Source organism: Scyliorhinus canicula, chromosome 7, assembly GCF_902713615.1.
Source record: "Scyliorhinus canicula chromosome 7, sScyCan1.1, whole genome shotgun sequence".
NCBI classification, from domain to species: domain Eukaryota; kingdom Metazoa; phylum Chordata; class Chondrichthyes; order Carcharhiniformes; family Scyliorhinidae; genus Scyliorhinus; species Scyliorhinus canicula.
This window is the reverse complement of record NC_052152.1, coordinates 120,981,936-121,003,877: the sequence shown is the minus strand read 5'-3', so window position 1 is coordinate 121,003,877 and position 21,942 is coordinate 120,981,936. Positions and strand designations below refer to the sequence as shown.

Sequence of the window (21,942 nt, the reverse complement as noted above, 5' to 3'; positions counted from 1 at the left end):
GCACGGACAGGGGCTAAATAGCTGCCTTCTATAATTCTTATTGATGTACAATTGAAATTTGCTTAATTGAATCTGCTAATCCATCTGGCAACGTGAGTTCTTGGGCATTTGCTTCTAGTGTAGTTCTTCCATTTCACACGTTCACACAGATATCACATGCTGGAATAATTTGATTATTGCTTGTTGAATGTTTTCAGCAGCGAGTTACATTTTGTAAAGATTTTATTAATTTGCTTAACAGGACTTTATGAAAGACGCAAATGCCCCCGAGGGAAACACTGCAATTTCCTTCATGTGTTCAGGAATCCTAATAGTGAGTTCTGGGAGGCTGACAGAGACCTTTACATCTCACCTGACAGAACAAAATCCTTTTCTCATAAATACTATGAGAGACGTGAACGAGCAAGCTATCGTCATGATTACCACAATCGATATAGGAGGCGGTATAGCTGTAGTCCAGACAAAACACAGAGAAGATCTGGCGATTCTGAAAGGAAAAGAAAGAGAAGCAGGAGCAGAGATAGGAGAAGGTCACAGAGGTCCAGGAGTAGGAGTCAGGACAGGAAAAGGTCACGAAGCAGAGAGAGATATCGTAGAAGCCGGAGTAAAGAAATGCGCAGGTCACAGAGGTCTCGAAGCAGAAGTGAAGAGAGAAGAAAATCAAGAAGCAGAGGTAGATCAAGGAGCAGAAGTGAAGAGCGGTCAAGGAGCAGGAGTAAATCTAGATCCAGAAGCAGAAGCAGAGGGAGAAGCCGAGATCGGTCTGGCAGCAAGGGATTGGGGACAGGGAGATCACGAAGCAGAAGTAAAAGTAAGCCACGGTCTAGAAGTAGAAGTCCTCATGGATGGAACAGGAAAAAAAAGAGAGAGTCTGAAAACAAGGACAGAAGAAGTAAAAAGAAAGCAAAAAGAGAGAAGAAAGCCAAGAGCAAGTCTGAAAGAAAATCTAAAGACTCCAAAACAAAAAGACCGGAAAGTGAGCCCAGAAACTCTCCAGCTAGTTCAATAGAAAAGGACACCCAAGTCTCCATGGACAATCCTGAAGCAAGAAGCCTTACCACTTCTCCAAGTACAAAGAGCTCAGCAAGTGATTCAACAGTGCCTGCCAAACTGGAAGACACAACTGAAACAGAAGCTGTAGATGATTGAAGGTAACTATTCTACTACATTGTTAGGCAAAATGCTACAGTACTGTTCATCTTGGGGACAAGGGAGGCAGTAGATCCAGGACACAGACAGGTAACCTTAACTGATGGTCAGGTGACAATACTGGGGATCAAGGGTTGGTGGCTAAGGTGGGGAAATCACAGTTTTGGGGCTTCAATGGGGCTGACAGAGGAGCATCAACAAGATGGGTGGGAGTGGCAGCCAGAAAAGGGCACCTTGGCGATGAATAATGAAAACTTGCCATTGGCAGGTTAAGTCCAAGGATACTAGACCATGATTCTCATTGTGTGTGTGTTTTTGTACCACCAGTTCCAATAGTTCACAGCAGGGTGGGTGACTCATTCATCAGGACCTCTCTTAGGCCACAAACCCCAGAAAAAAAATCCCAACCTCACCTGTCCATCTTTGCTCAGAATCCCAGGCAGAACCCAACTTTTAATCAGAAGCAAGACTGAACCATGGAATTTTAAGGGGGCGCCAGATCAAATATCCTGAGGCTCAGAATTGTGTTTTCAGTAGCATTAGAAAGTTTTTTCAGAAGGAATCTCATTCCTCCATGAACAGTTTCATTTTTAACGATAAGAACTTTTTCAGAAGCACGGTTCACAGTGGTTAGCACTGCTGCCTCCCAGCGCCAAGAACCCAGATTTGATTCCAGCCTTGGGCGACTTGCAGAGTCTGCATGTTCTACCCGTGTCTGCGTGGTTTTTTTTCCCAGATGCTCCAGTTACCTCCCACAATCAAAGATGGGCAGGTTAGCTGGAATGGTTGTGCTAAATTGCCCCTTAGTGTCCAAAGATGTGCAGGTTAGGTTGGGTCATGGGGATGGGGTAGAAGAGCCAGCCCAGGTAGGGTGCAGACGTGATGGGCCGAATGGCTGCCTTGTTCACTGTAGGGATTCAGTGGAGATTTGTTTTTAATCTCTTGCATAGCCTATCTAAGAAATCCATCTATCTTGAGTGTATATTTATTTGTTGGGTCTAGTTGTAATAGGTGATACAACTGCTTCCCACAATAGTGAGTGGTAGTCACGTCACACTGCACTCAGTCCTTTCCTTCTCTTTAATATGGAGAAAGAAAAGGCGAGTGTTTCAAGAATGACCATCGGAAACAGATTGAGCTAAATAGAGTCCACTCCTTGAAATTGAATTCAGACAAACCTCAATTAATAATTGACTGCCTGTCATCCTTCCACGACAGCTTGCCCAGCACAGCGTTCCACCTTAAAACTGTTAGCAATCTCATCCAGGTGGAGTGCTGGAAAATGCAGCCGCATTATGAAGTTTGGAAATACTGCAAAACTTGGCAATGTAGTATAGCGGTGAGGTTAGTTAGAAGCTTCAGAAAAACATGACAGGAGCCTGGGATTAAACATGGTAATGTGATGCACTGTAGAAGGATTAATATGGAAAGACAGTACACTATAAATGGCAGGATATTGATAAGTGTAGATAAACAGACCGTACTGTCCATTTACAAAAATCCTTAAAATTGACTACAAGTTAATATGGTGGTTTACAAAAATGGGTTATTTGAGGCACATCATATCAGAACTTTCCAAATCATTGGTTAGACTTCAGCTGGAGTATTGTGGACATCATACTTCAGCAAAGATGTGAAGATGGTGGAAAGGGTCAGAGGAATGTCAATTATGGGGAGAGTTTGGAATAGTTACGGTTGTTCTCCTTGGAGTTAGGGAATCGAGAGAAACACTATTCCCTGCAATGAGTGGGTCAATAAATCAGAGGTCACCGATTTAAAATCATTGGCAAAGAATTCCAGAGAGTTGATGGGTTTGTTGGGCTCTGAACACGCCATGTGCCAAGGTGATGAAAGCGGATTCCATAAATAATTTTAAGAGTTGAACAGATACTTGACGATAAGGAACTTGTCGGCTTAAGTATAGCTGTTCTTCCCACAGACAGAATCCTTGCTGATAGTGAACCAAGTTGTTAAATAATTCAATGAGCAGCTCTGACTGCTGAGAGTTGTAGGTCATGTCAAATCTTGTAATAAAGTCAAGGCACTTGTATCTGGAAGGTAATTTTTTAAATGTATTTTTCAGAGTTAAGCTTTATGAAAAATGAAATAACATCAGCTGCAGAATCAAGAAAATGAGCACAAGGACGAGCTCCATTTTTAATAAGCTCCCATCCTTAATGTACATTTTGTTTTGTATTTGTTTTGATAATGGTGTTAAACAATCAGTTGATATTCTAGGCAACATGTATTTAAAGTCTTAGATTAAAGTTCTTCATGGCCTAGTTTCTGATGTGGTCAAACAGTATTTAAGTTATATGTTGACTGAAGAATAATCAGGATAACTGTATAGTGTATAATATTTGCATTATGCACCCTAAACAAGATTTTTGCCATACTGTATATATGTCTAATTTTGTAAAGCCAGAATACACTTTTTCTTTTGTAACTACTTTGAATTTTGCAAATTCCATTGCACTCTTCTCAAACCTTGCTCAAAAAAGGACATGTATTACATCAACCTGGTGGTTCAAAATTCTATGTTTTATTTAGTTCCTGATTGAATGCAGGGTTGCTGACAAGACTGGCATTTATCCCTAATTGCCCTTTAACCATGTGGTGTAGGTACACCCACAATCCTGGGAGGAGTTCTAGGGTTTATCAGATTGTATGTGTTGAGTTTGCTATTGGAACTGTATTCAGTCACACTCGTGACGAACCATGTAAATCATAGAATTTACAGTGCAGAAGGAGGCCATTTGACCCAGCGAGTCTGCACCGGCCCTGGGAAAGAGTGCCCATACCTCCACCCAGCCTTTTTTGACACTAAGGACAATTTTAGCCAATTCACCTAACCTTCGGACTGTTGGAGGAAGCTTGGAGATCGTGCAGACTCTGCACAGTGACGCAAGCTGAGAATTGAACTTGGGACCCTGGAGCTGTGACGCTACCGTGCCACCAAATGGCTGGGCTTTGGGGCCAATAACCAGCATGTTCTGGATCTCAGTGCACCCCATCCACAGGAATAACAGGGGCTGAAGCAGAGAAGCTATCCAGTAATGTATAGCCCATCACTCATTTTAGAGCAGTTAGTAAAATGCCAACACTCTTGCAGATTTATTTACATGGTCCTGCAGTCTTTTCTTGCAAGTATTGACATATAAGAGCACGTCCAGGTTACCAAATTGAGAACTCTCATTTTCAAAGAGATTTTTAATATTGTGGTTGTGCCTACACCAGGAAATACAATAATCATAAGTGAAAAATGCTTTATAGTGCAGGGGCTGGTTTAGCTCACTGGGCTAAATTGCTGGCTTTTAAAGCAGACCAAGCAGGCCAGCAGCACCGTTCGATTCCTGTACCAGCCTCCCTGGACAGGTGCTGGAATGTGGTGACTAGGGGCTTTTCACAGTAACTTCATTGGAGCCTACTCGTGACAATAAGCAATTTTCATTTATAGGAATAAAATTGCATTTATAAAGCACCTTTCACAACCAGCAGACATCTCAAAATACCTTGCACACTATGAAAATAGGTATAACATGGGCCATAAGCATCCACTTTTCATATAACAATGCATCATAACCAAAATGTGATGTTGATTGAGGGATAAAACATTGACCAGGACACCAATGATCAGAGGATTAAAAAGTGCTTTGGTTTCATATCTTGTTTGGCAGTACTAGTCCCTCGGTACTTCACGGGGTGTCGACTTGAATCTGGGCTCTTGTGACTTGCAGCAGGAAAACTACCAATGAGTATAGTTGATTTTCACATTGATTATATAGAATACAAACTTCTGGGTATATACTACTCTGCCTTTCCATTCCCTTTTCTCTCATGTACTTGGCTAATTTTCTTGAAATCATCACAAAGGAATAGAGACCCATAGAACAGCACAGGCCCTTCGGCCCTCGATGTTGTGCCGAGCATTGTCCGAAACCAAGATCAAGCTATTCCACTCCCTGTCATTCTGGTGTGCCTATCCAATAACCGCTTGAAAGTTCCTAGTGTCCGACTCCACTATCACACCCATGCACCAGAGTTTGATGAAGGAAAAACATTTCCAGTTTCATTTAGGCAGAATTGGTAACCTAATCAGAAAGGGACAGTGGGGCAGCACGGTGGTTAGCATTATCACCTACGGCACTGAGGACCCGGGTTCGAATCCCGGCCCTGGGTCACTGTCCGTGTGGAGTTTGCACATTCTCCCCGTGTCGGCATGGGTTTCACCCCCACAACCCAAAAGATGTGCAGGGTAGGTGGATTGGCCACGCTAAATTGCCCCTTAATTGGAAAAAATAATTGGATACTCTAAAATTTAAAAAAAAGAAAGGCAGAGTGTCACTGCAAATAAGGAGCCATTAATAAACTCCTGAAGTGAAGTGAAATCCTTCCCATGATTGTTACCAGAACTAGAAGGTCTACACAACCGCGTGTCTACTGTTCTGCAATGAATCCCAGTGACTTATTTCAAATATAGAAATAAATCTGCTCACATAAGCTACAAGTCTCCAGCTGGAAATTGTAAATCTCTGAATCATCTACAAGTCATTATATAGTTATGTATTAATTATAGTGAAATACACTTCAATTATAAATCAGTTGCATTGGTTCTATAGTATGAGATTTACTTTAGAAATAGATCAATCTCCAAAAGGATAACCAGACATTTTTATATTAGAAAGAACGTTTATTACTTTGTGGTGTACATTTATGTTGTAATACTTACACTCCCGGGTTCATGAAAAATGAAGACGTTAAACCACTGGATGATCACACAGCTGGTCAGCAGCATTTAAACAGAAACAAGTGTGCTACATTTTTGCAGAACACAAATTAGTTGAGCAATTGACCAAAAATGAAATTTGAACACTTGTTTATCGAGCTGAATGGCCTGATTTGGCCTTACGAACAAGATTGTTTTTGTAACAAGAAACAATGTTGAATAAATCATTACCATAAGACTAAGCTCAGTTGAAGAACATACAAAAATGTTTTGGAGAAACAATCAAAATTACTCCCCCCCCCCCCACACCCATTGAAAACTACAATCATTTGTTAACTGAAAATACCTTGATTTCTTTTTACATATTTGGAATACATACGGTTTCATAATGAATTCAAACCTTTTCAAAATGTAAACTGATTAATGTCAAATGAAGCTTCTGATGAGGGGCAGTTGTGTGAGATACCAGAAGTGAAGCTCTCACAACTGCAGATGCCACACCAGTATCAAACGTTGTTCTAAGTCATTGGAAATTGATTTTATTTTTACATGATTGCTACTAAATCCCTTTCCTCATCCCCTTTATATTGCATCATGCTCCACTGAGTGACCCTTTTGAAGATTAATCTGATTTCATTATTAAAGATACAAGCGAAACCAAGACCACGGATGTAGGCTGCAAACTGCATCTAAAAAATAAATTAGTTTCCAAAACACAAAAATAGTCATCAACACTGGTTTGCTTTGGTATATTGTCAACTATTGATTTCAAGCATAAACTGAGCTGTGAGATACAAAAGAAAAATGTATCAATCTGAAGAGGAATTTTCACTCCAGCAAAAAAAGGACAACTTGCATTTAACAAAAATGGATAACAAACATGTCCAATTCTTCGAGCCAACCACAGTTTGTATAGACCAGTTAGCTTTCAGCTCGTCATTTACTGCAAATGGTTGCACTGCTCAGAAATATTTGTCATTTTGAAAAAAGGAATCCTGTCAAGCCTCCATTTAACTCAGATTGTGAGCTCAAAAATGTCTCGTTTCCCTTTTTATTTGTAACAATGAAAAATGTTGGCAAGTTCTGCTAACCAAAATAAAACAAGAGAAAGCATCCTGCAATAGTAGCCATACATTACAATTAAAGCAGTGAAATCTAGATCGGAATATTTGGGGTAATGTTCACTTTAACGAACGACTTATGTGAGTCCAATTTCTTCCAGCACACTACGAGGGGTCTCAGCTTCCTGTGGAGGCAAAATTGAACATTTTGGTAATCAAATTTAAACACAATGAGCTAGTGTCGGAGTCAAATTGCGTGCTCAAAAAGTAGGAAAAAATAAAAATGGGAAAATAAGGAGAGTCACATGAAAATGATGGTATGTTGTGGGTGTCATATATGCAACGGTTAAAATAAACCTGCCTTGCTTTTCCAATTTCAACATTTATTTTCTCCAAACCCTCCTTTAATGCAATGTCTATCGCTGGAACCAGGCACTCAGGAGGTATGAACGAACAACCTGCTGTGACTTCTCTCCACTGAGGGTTCGGCTTTTACTTTGCATTCCCCCCACCCTCAAACGGACCAAGATTAATCCCTCCAACAGGGAACTGAAAGATCAAACCCAGATAGCACAATTCCATCTAATAAGACGCACTACAGTGTACGAGCGTCGATAAATCAGCTAAGAGACGAGACCAAAGGTTTTCAAATGCAGTAACACTTCACAAACAGAATAAGTGGGTATTATTCAGAAGGGGTAATAAGTTTGGAATTCACTGGCGACACATTATTACAACTTACTTTGGCATCCTAATTAGGGGTGTGGCAAAAGGACAAGAAAGAAAAAGTATAAGCATGCTGAAGATGGAAATCATCGTTATCCAGTTATCTACACTTATTAATATCTCAGCTCAATTCATTTACTTCATGCCCACAATTTGAGGGGAGGGAGAAGAGAACAAAGGTTGGTGGCAACACAAACAATTCTGCATTTCACAAGATGTCACAACTCAAAGACACTTTCCTTTGAACCATTCTGATAAAAAATTAAATTTCAAAGAAAATGATAATTGCAATGGAGAGTAATCATCCTCATAAGTAACCTCAAGGAGATATGCTTCAGAATAGTGATGCATTTTTGTGCCAAATAATGAGGTCAGTGAATAGGATTAACAGATTGAATGTCTTCCATTTTAGGATTGCTAAAAACATCCTTAAAGCTACACTACCCAGAAACAGTGCAACAGTATATCTGCATGTACAGAAAACGTTTAAGCATGTTGAAGATGGAAAGCACTGTTATCCAGTTACCTACACTGATTGAGAGTGTGAACCAATATGTTAACATAGCAGTGTGTCACAACTGGAAAACATGATGTGGAGATGCCGGCGTTGGACTGGGGTGAGCACAGTAAGAAGTCTTACAACACCAGGTTAGAGTCCAACAGGTTTGTTTCAAACACGAGCTTTCGGAGCACGGCTCCTTCTTCAGGTGAAGAAGGAGCCGTGCTCCGAAAGCTCGTGTTTGAAACAAACCTGTTGGACTCTAACCTGGTGTTGTAAGACTACAACTGGAAAAGACATGAGCTCTAATTGCTGATAATCCATAGAGTGCCCAATCTCAGCTAGGTTGCCTGTGACAAGGTGTCAAGCAGCTGCTTAGTACTGATGCAGAGGACAGAGTTACCACAGGTTGCCCTCACATGCCTCTAAGCAGAAAGGTTTTCCAGACTGTAAACTGCCCAATTACCCAGTTATAGTGAATGGCGCACGCAGCTGAAAAGAGAACATTTTATTTCAAGGATACTTCCTGTACCTTTATGTTGGCTGATTCTTCTCTGTGATTACATAGGTGGACCATGAATATGAACATTTGGAAGTTAGATTTAAAGATGGGAGTGAAGGAGCTGAAAATAAAATCTGAAGTGCCGAATAGTTCAAAGTACCTCCAAAGCTGGGCACTGTTCTAAATTAGCAACTAGTGAAAAGCACCAGAAATCTTGGATGACTATATTGGATATATAATAATCTCCTTGACGAGTGAATTGTCCAAAGTTATCAAGTTTAAATTCAGCAGCAAAAGTTGAAGAAAATACCCCATGAACAAAGATCTGTTTTATAAGTAGGTTAAATTAGCTATTTATAAATGTTTCCCTTTATTCGTTTTGGACAGTTTTTTGATAAGTTATTTGGAGATACAAGCTCAGCTAATATTACTCCAGCTATAATTTGAACACAATCTAAATTGGAATAGGAGAGAGCTGCTTTTTATGTTTTTATCAGATTCCAGGTGCTTAACTGTTGCACAATTCAGCGTAAACCATTTCGGACAGCGATGTGGGGACATTTCTTCACCCAGAGTGGTGAGCCTGTGGAATTCATTACCACAGGAAGTAGTTGATACTGAAACATTGAATATGTTCAAGACGCTGCTGGATATAGCACTTGGGGAGAATGGGATCAAAGGCTATGGGGAGAAGGCAGGATTAGGCTATTGAGTTGGATGATCAGCCGTGATAAATGGCGGAGCAGGCTCCAAGGGTCAAAAGGCCTCCTGCTCCTATCTTCTATGTATAACTCAATTTGACACTGCCAGAGCGAGCTATGAGATATTAATTTTCAACCGTTTTGCAAATTCCAAGTATCATTAATCAGTTCTATGGTAAGGATCAAGAAATGTTTAAAGCCAGCCAATTAGATCATAGTATTTGTCTCTTAACATGGCTATAATGTGCGAGTGGACCCATTCTTTGGAGGAGATTGTGCAGGAGATTGGATTTATTCATGTGCTTTCTCAGACTCAGCCCAGCAAGAATCAGCATAATGTATTTGGATCACATAACTTGCATACAATCTGCTATCAGTCTCAAAGTTGTAATTTATCAATTTCTACTCAATTTGGGAATTTGTGTCTTTTCAAATTAGCATCAAATTCCATAGCATCCCTGCCGAATGGCCCATCGATTCAGCACCGACGGTCAAAAAGAGCACCCTACCTAGGCCCTTTTCCCTGCCCTATCCCCGTAACCCGTAATTGATCATGGCCAATCCACCTAACCCGCACATCTTTGGACTGTGGGAGGAAACCCAGGCAGACATGGAGAGAAAGTGAAAACTCCAGTCACCCAAGGCTGGAATCGATCCCAGGACCCTGGCACTGTGATAGTGCTAACCGTGGAGCCACCGTGTTTTCCCGGATGTGTTGTGCTTTGGACCTGTGGTCATAATGTGAGCCTGCCATTTCTGCATTTGACCCTACAATTTCTAACCTACTTTAATCAGATTTACAAACATTGCCTTATTCTTAAATAGGTTTGAAGAAATAAACACATGGCACACCCGTCACAAATTAACCTCATTCCCTTCAACAGGACCTTCCATGCAGACAACCACGACCACTTAAAAGAGAAACAGCAGCTGCATAGAAACACCATCGTCTGCTAGTTCCCCTACACATCTCACACCATCGTGACTTGGAAATATATCGCTGTTCCCTCACTGTTATTGGGTCGAAATCCAGGAACCCTTCCTAACAGCACTGAGGGTGTACCTACACCACATGGACTGCAGCGGTTCAAGGATGCAGCTCACCACCAAAGAGGCAATTAGGGATGGGCGATAAATGCGGGTCCAGCCATTGATACCCACATCCCATTAAATTATTAAAAGATTAGACATACTGGTCAAGAGGACGAACCCAACTTCCTGCATGCAGCTGTGTATGAAGATGCCCATCTGAACTTCAAGAAATGCAGACCCAAATACAGTAATCTATTTAATAACTAGAATTGCGGCCATGAAAAAGCTTTAGGATAATTTTAAGTGGGCTGATAGGCCTATTTGACACTTTGATCACTTTTAATAAACAGAAAACTCAAGCTTATTAAATAAATGCCACTTTAGAAGGCATCGTCCCTGTGTTTATTGTAACCTCCCAGGTTAGTTTAGGTAAAAGCATGAGGCAGCATCCTCAAGGTCCCATCTTTATTGAGAATATATTCAGACAATTTAAAGAGATACCACTCTGGCATGCATTTCATATTCCAAAAACAGCATATAGAAGTAGGATTAGGGCAGCACGGTGGCACAGTGGTTAACATTGATGCCTCAGTGCCAGGGACCCGGGATCAATTCGAGCCTTGGGTGACTGTACAGTTGGCACTTTCTCATGGGTTCCTCTCAATGCTCCGGTGTCCTCTCAGTTCAAGACGTGCAGGTAAATTGCCCATTAGTGTCCAGAATATTAGGTGGGGTTACTGGGTTTATGGGGATAGGGTGGGGGCATAGGTTGGATGTTCTTCAAGGGCCGGTGCAGACTTGATGGGCTGAATGGCCTCCTGCACTGTAGAGATTCTATATAACTGAAAACAGTTCTTATTAAGATAGGTGCCAGCATTTAAAACCAAGAAATAAAATTGTTTGCAAACACCAAGCAAATGTTTCTTCGCAAACATTGTTACTGAAAATAATTGATTAAAAGACCAGTATGTATCCAGAATCAAAATGGAAAATTTCAAAATTCCTTCCCAGAAAACATCTAGTTTAATCACTAGTGATTTGTTAATTGGAGCAGTAAAGCTCAATAATCTCAGACTTGAAAGTTTAACCTTGGATGGCTGTGAACTTGCAGGATGGAAGCAGAAACTATGGAAATTGGTAAGTGAGTTGTTAAAACAAGGTTATGTTTTTTTTATTCAAAAACCTTTCAAGAAAGATGATGTTGTTCATCATAACCATGCTCATACAGCAATGTCACCATTTCTAATCCGTTAAAAACCTTAAATACACAACAGATTAGCAGTTAGAAGCTTAAGATGCATATAAAACATAGCCACAGAAAACAGCATTTGATGCATGCAGGAACGTTTTTATTTATAACATGCCAGAGAAGCGTGCACTTTATAGAACATAAGCTTAAAGCAAGCTGTTACTTACAATGACTAAAAAAAACCATCAACAATTTCAGTAAGTTCAATGCACAGCAACAAAAGCCAAAAACAATCATAGCAGAACTTGGAAGCAAACATCAGCTAGTGTAAATATACACTTCTAAAAAACATTGAACTTTGAAAGCAAGGAATTGATCCTGAAATTATCTTTGTACGTGACCCTAATATTACCTTCCCTAAGGTACTCTTCCTCTTATTTCTAAAACCCCTCCCCCTAACAAACAAAGAGCTCTACTTGGGTCCCAAAATAAACCGCATCAATCCAAGGCTAATAATGCAGAAACATACTTTTAAACATAATTCATAATGCTACAAAGATGAGTTAAACAAATATCTACTGGGAATAATCACAGTATTTAACTACAGAAGAGCCTATAGATAGTCTGTGATGATTAACAGACTTGTTTGGACACTACATCAAAATTATTTGTATGGTTTTCTAACGTCTAGTGAGAATTGAAATGGCGCAGTCTACGTTCCATGTCCAATTCAAGATTCACCTTCCATTGGTGGTTTCAAAGAGGCGGTTTCTAGAAATCCATACTTCAGGCTCATGGTAAACTGATTCAGATTCAGTGGAACTCCCTGATATGCTCACCTGCAATCATCTCTATCTTAAGAAAAAGATAAATCAAAGCATAATTGCAGGGGTACATGGGGTTAAAAGCTGAGCAGTTTTAACCTCAGATTATGGGGGTTGAAATAATAACTTGCCTGAAAAGACCCTGTGAAAGGCAGGCTGGCAGGTATTTGCTGTTGCAAAAGGAAAGCAGTATCGCAGACCAATTGCTTACTATGAAGGACAGGAGCAAACTACTCGGTCTTGCAAGTCTGGGCGAGGGAGGGGGACAAAACTGCCTCAGGCACCAATAGAAAGGTAACGTCTCTTGCTTTGGCAACAGACTTAATTCATTTGGGCTAAGTAGCTATCCGGATGATTTATATCCCCGGGTAGCAACTTCAAAGAAAGTTTGACCTGTTCAATGACATTGCAGCTTCTAGTAAAGAAGGCAAGTGCCAAGTTACATAGCACAAGTTAGATGGCCTTACTTCAAAGCTTCCAAAAGGAAAAAAAGTAAATCAAACTTGGTTGATATAAAAATCAATGCTGCAATAAATATTTTGAGTACCAAAAATATTAGTTAATATATAGATATAAAACAGAAGCAGGCATATGCATTAGGCCATTGTAATGTAACCTATTGCTCAGATAGTGAACCCCACTTTGGGGAAATTTGGAGTTCATACTTCTTCCCTGGCCAGGTCCATTTTTAACAACATTTTACACAAAGAAACACACAAGCTTTTACTGCAGGAAGAAAGATAGCTCTCATCTTCAAACCCATTTCTTCAACAGGGTCCTTTATCAAGTACAAATGGCCAACACTGGTACAGTTTTAGTCAGAAGAGACGGGAAGATGGAGTATGCCATGAGATTGCCACTACTGCACTGACATGTTTTCACCAGTTCCACACTATATCACTGGCTCCTTTGTCACAATATGCATATGTGTCTCAGATGCCAGTACTTTGTGCTTGCTCAGCTACCTGCACTGCTAGTGATTTATTCACACCACTTTGTGAACAAATCCCCCTACAGTCACTCACTGATTGCATTCTTTGCCATTTTCATTGTGCATCCAGAAGTATTCACTTTCTCTGCTGACCAGAATGCTGAAGTGGAGAGCATGAAGGGGAAAATATATATAAAAAATCCATCAGGAAGAAAGAAAAATATCAATAAAACAAATTGGAAAAGTACACAAGAGACTGAGGGACAATAAAATATACCAATCTTTCCACTCAAACAAAATATGCAGCCTGGTCCAATAAATGTTGAATTGCTATTATAAAAGGCAAGTTCACAGCATCAGGTTACATTATCAAAATTTCATAGAATCATTTAATAGACTTTACAGTGCAGGAGGCCGCCATTCGACCCATCGAGTTTGTACCAGCCCTTGGAAAGAGCACCCTACTTAAGCCTATCCCCATCACCCAGTAACCCCACCTAACCATTTTGGACATTAAGGACAATTTAGTGTGACCAATCCATCTAACCCGCACATCTTTGGACTGTGGAAGAAACCGGAGTACCCGGAAGAAACCCATGCAGATATGGGGAGAACATGCAAACTCAGCACAGACAGTGACCCAAGCTGGGAATCAAACCTGGAACCCTGGCGCTGTGAAGCAACAGTGCTACCCATTGTGCTACCGTGCCGCCCAAACTTGTTATGTAACCTTAGCTCCTAATGGTGTAGAATACACCTCCATACTGGACTCATTCCAGCAGCAAATCTCAGCCTGAGGCCAGCGTACCTTCACCTGGGTGAAGTGGGACACATGGATAATTCCTGCTTTCTCCAACAGAACACAACTATGTAGATGGACACCTAATACACATACACCATAGAATCAAGATTTGAAAGAACCTAATTATCACCAACTGCTAAACAACATTGCGGGGGTTGCTTCAAAAATCTAATACTGCAATGATGATAACAAACAGTTTGGTGTCACAGATGTGTAAAGCATTGAACAAAAACACTTAGCATTGGCACAGAAGGTATGAAGCTACCTTGCATATATGTTGGACAGCAGAGGGAAAAATTCCAGACAAACCGAACATCTCTTTGGTAATGATGCACTGGATTTAAATAACTGATCCCAGTATGACACAACAAAACTGCTGTGCTTCTTCCGAGGAGGCCATAGTTCGATGGTAAAGATATCATCTTCCCCCCCTCTCCCCCACCTCCCCGCAGGGTATTTTGAACCTGAGGAAATATTTCAGCATGGCATGCATTAACTCTTTAAAAGCTAAGCATTTCCACGGGGCCGGGGGGGGGGGGGGGGGGGGGGGGAGAGGAGACGCCAAGGCACAATAGAGTATAAATTACATAACCATTACAAACCACAAAAGGAACTTATCGCACTCCGGCAAATTTCTTTACACTTGTAACTGTACTAATAGAGGCACAAACTACTGTCATAAAAGAATGTCAAGTTTGCAATTTAACTCAATATTTCAGCTTACTGCAAGTTCGACAGTAAAATGGATTAAAACCTACATTGAGTTAATGTTTTCAATTTAAAGTCAGACTAAAACCCAGAAAGGTGTGGGGTTGGGGGGGGGAAGAGAAATAAATTGATTATCTAAGGTTGCATATATCAAGAGCAAAGCAGCAACTAGCAACTTTTCTGTGCTCTGTGCTCCAGATCAGCAATCGGTTCCAATCCCGTCTTAGCCGTTGCTATATCCCCCAAGACTAAAGCGGATTCAAGACTTGTTTTTAATCATTACCACATTCTGCAGACTATTGCATTATCTATAGCCATTAATAAGGACTTCTTGCTTGAAAGGTTAGTGGAAACATAACCATAGAGGTCACTTGGCTTGAGGATTTCTAGAGGAGGCCAAATACACGGGGTCGGAAACCTGCTTAATGCATATTAAAATGGCAGTGAACCCAAATGAAACAGGCCCAGTGCCAGTAAATCCAACATAACAAATGTTGCAGCTTTCTGATTGAAACAAAGATTACAAAGAACAAGATTGCAATGAACAGAGCACAGACATAAATTGCATATAAAAGAAAGACTTGTACTTGTGTTGCGCCTTTCAAAACTAGACTGATAGAACACAACAAAGAGCAAAGCATTGATGTTCCTGTTACGTTTAGTTATTTGCGTTATGTTCAATTGAACAGCTTCATACAGCTCAGGACAGCATTCCAGCAACAGCAAAGCAGCCATCGTCACCTCCTCTGAATCACCACCAGGCAAGATGAGCCAAGGCATTAGTACACGGGAACATTAAAATATTCGTGGCGCGGCTACAGGGGAACAAAAGAAATAAAATGCCAACATTGTCTTGTGTAAAAGAGCATGCAGATCATATTAACACTTTGACAACTGTAGGATGAAATTCAGGGTCAGTATAAAAAGATAACGTAAACAGATGTTAAACTCCTGGTCCACCCATGCAGAATGAATTCATAAATGCTGAAGCCTGTCACCATGATATCAAATCAGAAATGAAAACGCAGAAGGTTAACAAGAGGCAACAAATACAGCAAGCTGAAACAAGAATGCTGCGTCATTACAAAGACAGCTTTTAAAAAATATATTCTACCGACACAGATTACATTGGTTAATGAACTGCAATCACCAACAGATAGGATTGCTTAAGCAGTTAATGGCTACATTCACATATCAAAAACATTGATGAAAAACTACAATGTGTTTGAATGGCAAAAGGAAGACTGGGGAAGGGGAAACGATATCTTGACATCTTCCAGCATAGCAAGATTGCATCAAGCCCCTTGCCAATAATCTCACTGCAAATCGTTTTACCCATTTGTCAATCCAAGATGAGATGAAGAGACAAAACTGCATACTAACCTCCCAGAGACAAAGAACATCAATTTTACAAACAGATAACTGCAAATATACAGCTGCTCCGTTCAGACTGTCTGAAGAGAAGATATCATCTTTAAGCTTATAGATCTCCCCAAGTCAACACAGAAAATGTTACACCATCTATCCTCTTCACACACAAAAAAACATTCTGGAACACACAAAATACGCACACATCTACCAGGATCTATGGAGAGAAATTGCCTGTACAGGTGAATCATAATATTAACCTGCCTTTCCGCTCTACAAATGCATGCGTATTACCAGCATGTCCTGCTTTTATGTTCGACCTCCAGCTCTGTTACAGTAAATGGATAACTATACACAAAGGCCCAATTTCAAATACAGAAAAGTTTTAAAGTTTTGATAAAGGGCAATCATCAGAAATGAGTTCCAGCGTTCTGTACAGATTTTTGAAACATACCCTTTATACTGACTAGTTTTCCTTTCAGTCTCAGTCTCAATTTTAAAAGGTAAAATTATGCTCATTTTTAACACAAGTTCCCAACAGGATTTGTCCTTTAGCATATCTACTTCTATAGTTATTTGTATGGACTTTAGGAAAAGCTTGACAAAGTGCCACATAAAAAGCCGGGTAATTGAGGATCCTGGATTAGGAGTGTCGGTGTCAGCTTGGTTGAAATATTGGTAAATGGTTGTATTTTCGACTGGGTGGTAGTCCTGTGGTGTTACCCAAGGGTGAGCTCGGAGACCAGTGTTTCTTTTGATACATATAAATGTCTTCAATACAGGAATTGAGAATAAAATTGCACAATTTGCTGATGACACCAACTTGGAGTTGTGGCAAACAATCAGGATGATACATAGATAGACTAGCAGAATGGGTGGGCATGTGGTAGATAGAATTTTAGATAAAGAAATGTGAAGTGATGTATTTGTATTTGGTGATAGGGATTCGGAGAGACAATACAGATTCAACTGCACAGTTCTAAGAGTACAGGAAACAGAGGAGCCTGGGGGTGCGTATGTACTGATCTCTGAAGATGGGAAGACAGTGTGAGAAAAAAGCTTATGGGATAAGGGATAAGAACAGAGGATGCTGGAAAAATTCAGCAAGTCTGGCAGCATCTGTAGGGAAGGAAAATGAGAGTTAATGTTTCAAGTTCGTCTGACTCTTCATTTAAAGCATATGTGATCTTGGGCTTCATAAATAAGGCACGAGTACAAAAGTTGGGAAGTTATACAACTGGAGTATTGTGTCCAAATCTGGTCACTGCACATTAGGAAGGTTGCGAGGGTGCTGGAGAGCATTCCGAGCAGATCTACCAGATGGTGCAATGGGGGGGGCCCCGGGAGGGGGGGTGGTGGAAGAGAGGCTGAGAGATGGGTGGGGCAAGGAAGAAATACAAATCTCTGAAAGGTTCTTGGGATACTTATACATTCATAGAATGTTTATAGCACAGAAAGAGACACTCTGTCCATCATGTCTGCGCCCTGTCTGCAAATAGAGCCACCCAGCCTGATCCCACTTTCCAGCATTTGGTCCGTAGCCCTGCAGGGCACAGTACTGGAGGTGAATATCCAGACACCGTGTGAATGAGTGGAGGGTTTCTGCCTCCACTATTCTGTCAGGTAGTAAGTTCCAGAACCCCACAATCCTCTGGGTGAAAAGATTTCCTCAGCTAGATACCAGTAATCTTTCTACCATTCACTTTAAATGTCCCCGAGTGACTGACATTTCCAGTCACTCCTCTCAAATTTATACATCTCAATCATTGCTTGGTTAGAAATGCAATTGATTCAACATCAAAAAGGCATTTCCTTTTATTAATGTGCAATATTCCTAATACATATTCACTATACTTTGTAACTTAACAGATTCCCATGGGAAATGGCTTTTATTCAATGTGTTTCTTTGTTGGAAGCCTGCGCTGTTTTAAAATAATTAGATCCAAAACAGATCAGCCAATGTCTACTGCATCACGGTGTTGCCTGGCTTCAGTTTTCACTTGTAAATTGTTGCAGAATTGGAAAGATTAAAAAGACTTGCATTTATATAGTAACTACATTTATATAGGTGCTCAGAATTAGATTTTGCTATTCTTATATATTGTTTAATCCGCTGATTCTTTTCTGTGCAAGCCCCGAGACTGGAACCTTGCGACTCAGAGGCAACAGTGCTACTCACTGAGCTATGCCTGACACTTTGTGGACCAGGGTTGAGATGTTATTCAGACAATTTAAGTTAATGTGAAGCTATTATTAACCAATTTGATCAAGTCACAGGACTGACTGCTAAAGCTCTGGTCTATAACTAAAGTGGGCCGTTTCATTAACTCCACACATTTCACTGCGAGACATGCGAAATGCAATTTTGGTTGTCGTGCCTTCAAAAGAACGTCCGCATCAACTGAGAGTGGCACAGTGGTTAGCACTGCTGTCTCACAACACCAAGGACCCAGGTTTAATTCCAGCCTTGAGTGACTGTGTGGAGTTTGCATGCTCTCGCCGTGTCTGCGTGGATTTCCTCCAGCTATTCCAGTTCTCTCCCACAGACCAAAAGAGGTGCAGGTTAGGTGGGGCTACGGGGATGGGGCAGGGGTGTGGGGCTCTTTTAGAGAGTCAGTGCAGGCACAATGGGCCAAATGGCCACCTCCTGCACTTTACAAATTTTATGAACAGGTTGTGACAAAATAAAACAGGACATTGTCAAACTTACAGATTGCTGTGTAAATTGCAAATAAATTTCACTGGACATTTGAGAAGTGGTACATTTTCATAAGAGTACTAGAGGCCACAATTTCTTCACAAAAAATGATTAAACGGAAGCTGCTGTTGAGGACATGGGCCCCTCAATTTTCTTTGTCTCTCTACTATCATACTCGCTTTTCATTTCCCCTCTCTTGGGTGTCTTCTCAAATGCCTACCTCTTGCAGCAATTCCAGGTTTATTTCCCTCTTTACTAAGATAATTATTCTCTTCCGCCTTTTCAAACAAGCTAAAAATATTCTTAGCAGTGCCTCATCAGCCTCTGCACTGGGTGATGCATCATCCTCAAAAACCTCCATCACAACTCGTTACTGCCCTCTCCCCTCAGAGTTCATTGATCTCCTCTTCCTTCAGATAATGGTCACGAGTTGGCCTTGCCACTCCTGTTGTGCCAATCACAGATAAAGCCATTTCTAATATTTTTCTTGCACTGCTGTCCACCCACTCTTGTCCTTTCCCTTCCCAACCCTCCTTCCTTCTGTATCTGCCCCTCGTGAAATCACTCTCCCAATTCACTTGTACAACTACACACCCAAAATTCCAAATGTCTAGCCTTTGGTCCTCCATTCGCCACATTTCTGCAGCTATTAATTGCTGCATTTTTAATGTCCTAATCCCAATTAAAACCAATTCTTACTTACTTACTCTCACCCAAACATTGCCTCCACATAAAACATTATTCGTCTACAACTCATTATTTCAGAATCATTCTGCAATGCAAAGATAAACTCTCAAACTGCTCTCCCTATATTCTCCTCCCCTCTTAGCTCCAACAATGTATTTCTTTGTCACCAAGACTGAGGCCATGCAATCAGCTGCCTCTGCAACTTCCCACCCTTTGCCTAGCCCACCAGGAGAAACTTCCTTCTGAAGCTCACTCTGCCCTGACTTATATTGTTCTCTAGTTTCCTATCTCCCTCATGCACTCTCCAAGCTCATCCCTTGCCCACTTAACCCTATTCCCACTAAAATGTTGACCATCCAACTTACCCTATTGGTTCCTATGTTATCTGCAGTACTCTCTCAAGTGCTGTCAGCTCCTTCTGCTGTCACCCCCCTCTCCTCAAAAAGCACCTTAGGTCCCACCATCCTTGCAAATTCCTGGCCCATCTCTAACCTTCCTGTCCTCTGCAAAGTCCTTGAAGGTGGAGTTGCCTGCCAAACCTGCATCCATTTTTCCGTGACTTTTATGTTTCTCCAATCAGGCTTTCTTTTCTTTTTTTTTTTTAAATTGAGAGTACCCAATTCATTTTTTTTTTCCAATTGAGGGGCAATTTTAGTGTGGCCAATCCACCTAGCTTGCACATCTTTTGGGTTATGGGGGCGAAACCTACGCAAACACGGGGAGAATGTGCAAACTCCACACGGACAGTGACCCAGAGCCAGGATCAAATCTGGGACCTCGGCGCCGTGAGGCCGCAGTGCTAACCCACTGCACTACTGCGCTGCCCTAGGCTTCCTTTTCTGCCAAGTGACATCCTGTGTGACTGTGACGAAGGGAAGCTTTCCTTCCTCATCCCACTTGATCTGTCTGCAGCCTTTCACACGGTTTGACAACACCATCACCCTCCAACATCTTTCGACTGTCATCCAGCTGGCTGAGATTGCTCTCATCTGTTCCCATTCAGAGAATTACCTGTAATGGTGTCACTTCCTGCTGCAACACCCTGACCGTGGTATCATATTAAACTCCCGAGATGAGATTCCTGCCAAATTGACGAAGGTGGGGCAGTGGATGTTGTCTAAATGGACTCCAGTAAGGCCTTTGACAAGATCCCTCATGGCAGATTGGTACAGAAGGTGAAGTCACACGGGATCAGAGATGAGCTGGCAAGATAGATGCAGAACTGGCTCGGTCATAAAAGAGGGTAGCAGTGGAAGGGTGCTTTTCTGAATGGAGAGCTGGGAATAGTGGTGTTCCGCAGGGTTCAGTGCTAGGATTTGTAGTTTGTGGTATATAAATTATTTGGAGGAAAATCTAACGGGTTGATTAGTAAGTTTGTGGACGACACAAAGGTGGGTGGAATTGCGGAGAGCGATGAAGACTGTCAGAAGAAACAGCAGGATATAGATCGGTTGGAGAATTGGGCGGAGAGATAGCAGACAGAGTTTAATCTGGACAAATGTGATGTTAAGCATTTTGGAAGGTCCTACACAGATGGGAAATATACAGTAAATGGCAGAATCCATAAGTATTGACAGGCAGAGGGATCTGGGTATACAGGTACACAGGTCACTGAAAGTGGCGACAGGTGGAGAAGGTAGTCAAGAAGGCATACGGCATGCTTGCCTTCATTGGCCAGGGCATTGAGTATAAGAATTGGCAAGTCATGTTGAAGCTGTATAGAATGTTAGACCACACTTGGAATCTATGTTCAATTCTGGTCGCCACACTACCAGAAGGATGTGGAGGCTTTAGAGAGGGTGCAGAAGAGTTTTACCAGGATGTTGCCTGGTATGGAGGGCATTAGCTATGAGGAGAGGTTCGATAAACTCGGTTTGTTCTTACTGGAACGATGGAGATTGAGGGGCGACCTGACAGAAGTCTCCAAGATTATATGGGGAATGAACAGAGTGGATAGTCAGAAGCTTTTCCCCAGGTTGGAAGAGTCGATTACTTGGTGACAAAGGTTTGAGATGCGAGGGGCAAAGTTCAGTGGAGATGGGTGGAACAAACCATTACAAGGGGACATAAATTTAAGGTAAATGGTGGAAGATATAGGGGGGGTATCAGAGGTAGGTTCTTTACCCAGAGAGTAGTGGGGGCCTGGAATGCACTGCCTGTGGAAGTAGTTGAGTCAGAAACATTAGGGACCTTCAAGTGGCTATTGGATAGGTACATGGATTACGGTAGAATGATGGGGTGTAGATTAATTTGTTCTTAATCGAGGACAAAAGTTTGGCACAACATCGTGGGCCGAAGGGCCTGTTCTGTGCTGTATTTTTCTATGTTCTATGTGCAAG

The 21,942-nt window shown here is 41.3% G+C and overlaps 2 protein-coding genes across 10 annotated transcripts in view; one reads left to right on the top strand and one right to left on the bottom strand.

The window, feature by feature from the left end:
* Positions 1–3,595, top strand: part of zrsr2 (zinc finger (CCCH type), RNA-binding motif and serine/arginine rich 2) — a 65,749-nt gene extending 62,154 nt beyond the window's left edge. For both annotated transcript variants that reach the window (XM_038802828.1, XM_038802829.1), the window contains 2 exons: positions 242–1,151; positions 3,233–3,595. In XM_038802828.1, coding sequence (XP_038658756.1) covers positions 242–1,149 — 908 coding nt within the window. In that variant the 3' untranslated portion in view covers positions 1,150–1,151; positions 3,233–3,595. The remainder of the gene's footprint in view (positions 1–241; positions 1,152–3,232) is intronic.
* Positions 3,596–5,818: 2,223 nt separating this feature from the next.
* The window catches only part of ap1s2 (adaptor related protein complex 1 subunit sigma 2), a 34,541-nt gene continuing 18,417 nt past the window's right edge, over positions 5,819–21,942 (bottom strand). For 2 of the 8 annotated variants that reach the window (XM_038802831.1, XM_038802835.1), the window contains 2 exons: positions 7,679–7,687; positions 5,819–7,121 (listed from right to left, as the gene is read on the bottom strand). In XM_038802831.1, coding sequence (XP_038658759.1) covers positions 7,074–7,121; positions 7,679–7,687 — 57 coding nt within the window. In that variant the 3' untranslated portion in view covers positions 5,819–7,073. Of the gene's footprint in view, positions 7,122–7,678; positions 7,688–13,434; positions 13,501–13,932; positions 15,666–21,942 lie in introns of those variants that run through there. The other 6 variants (XM_038802833.1, XM_038802837.1, XR_005461333.1 and 3 more) reach the window with 5 other exon arrangements.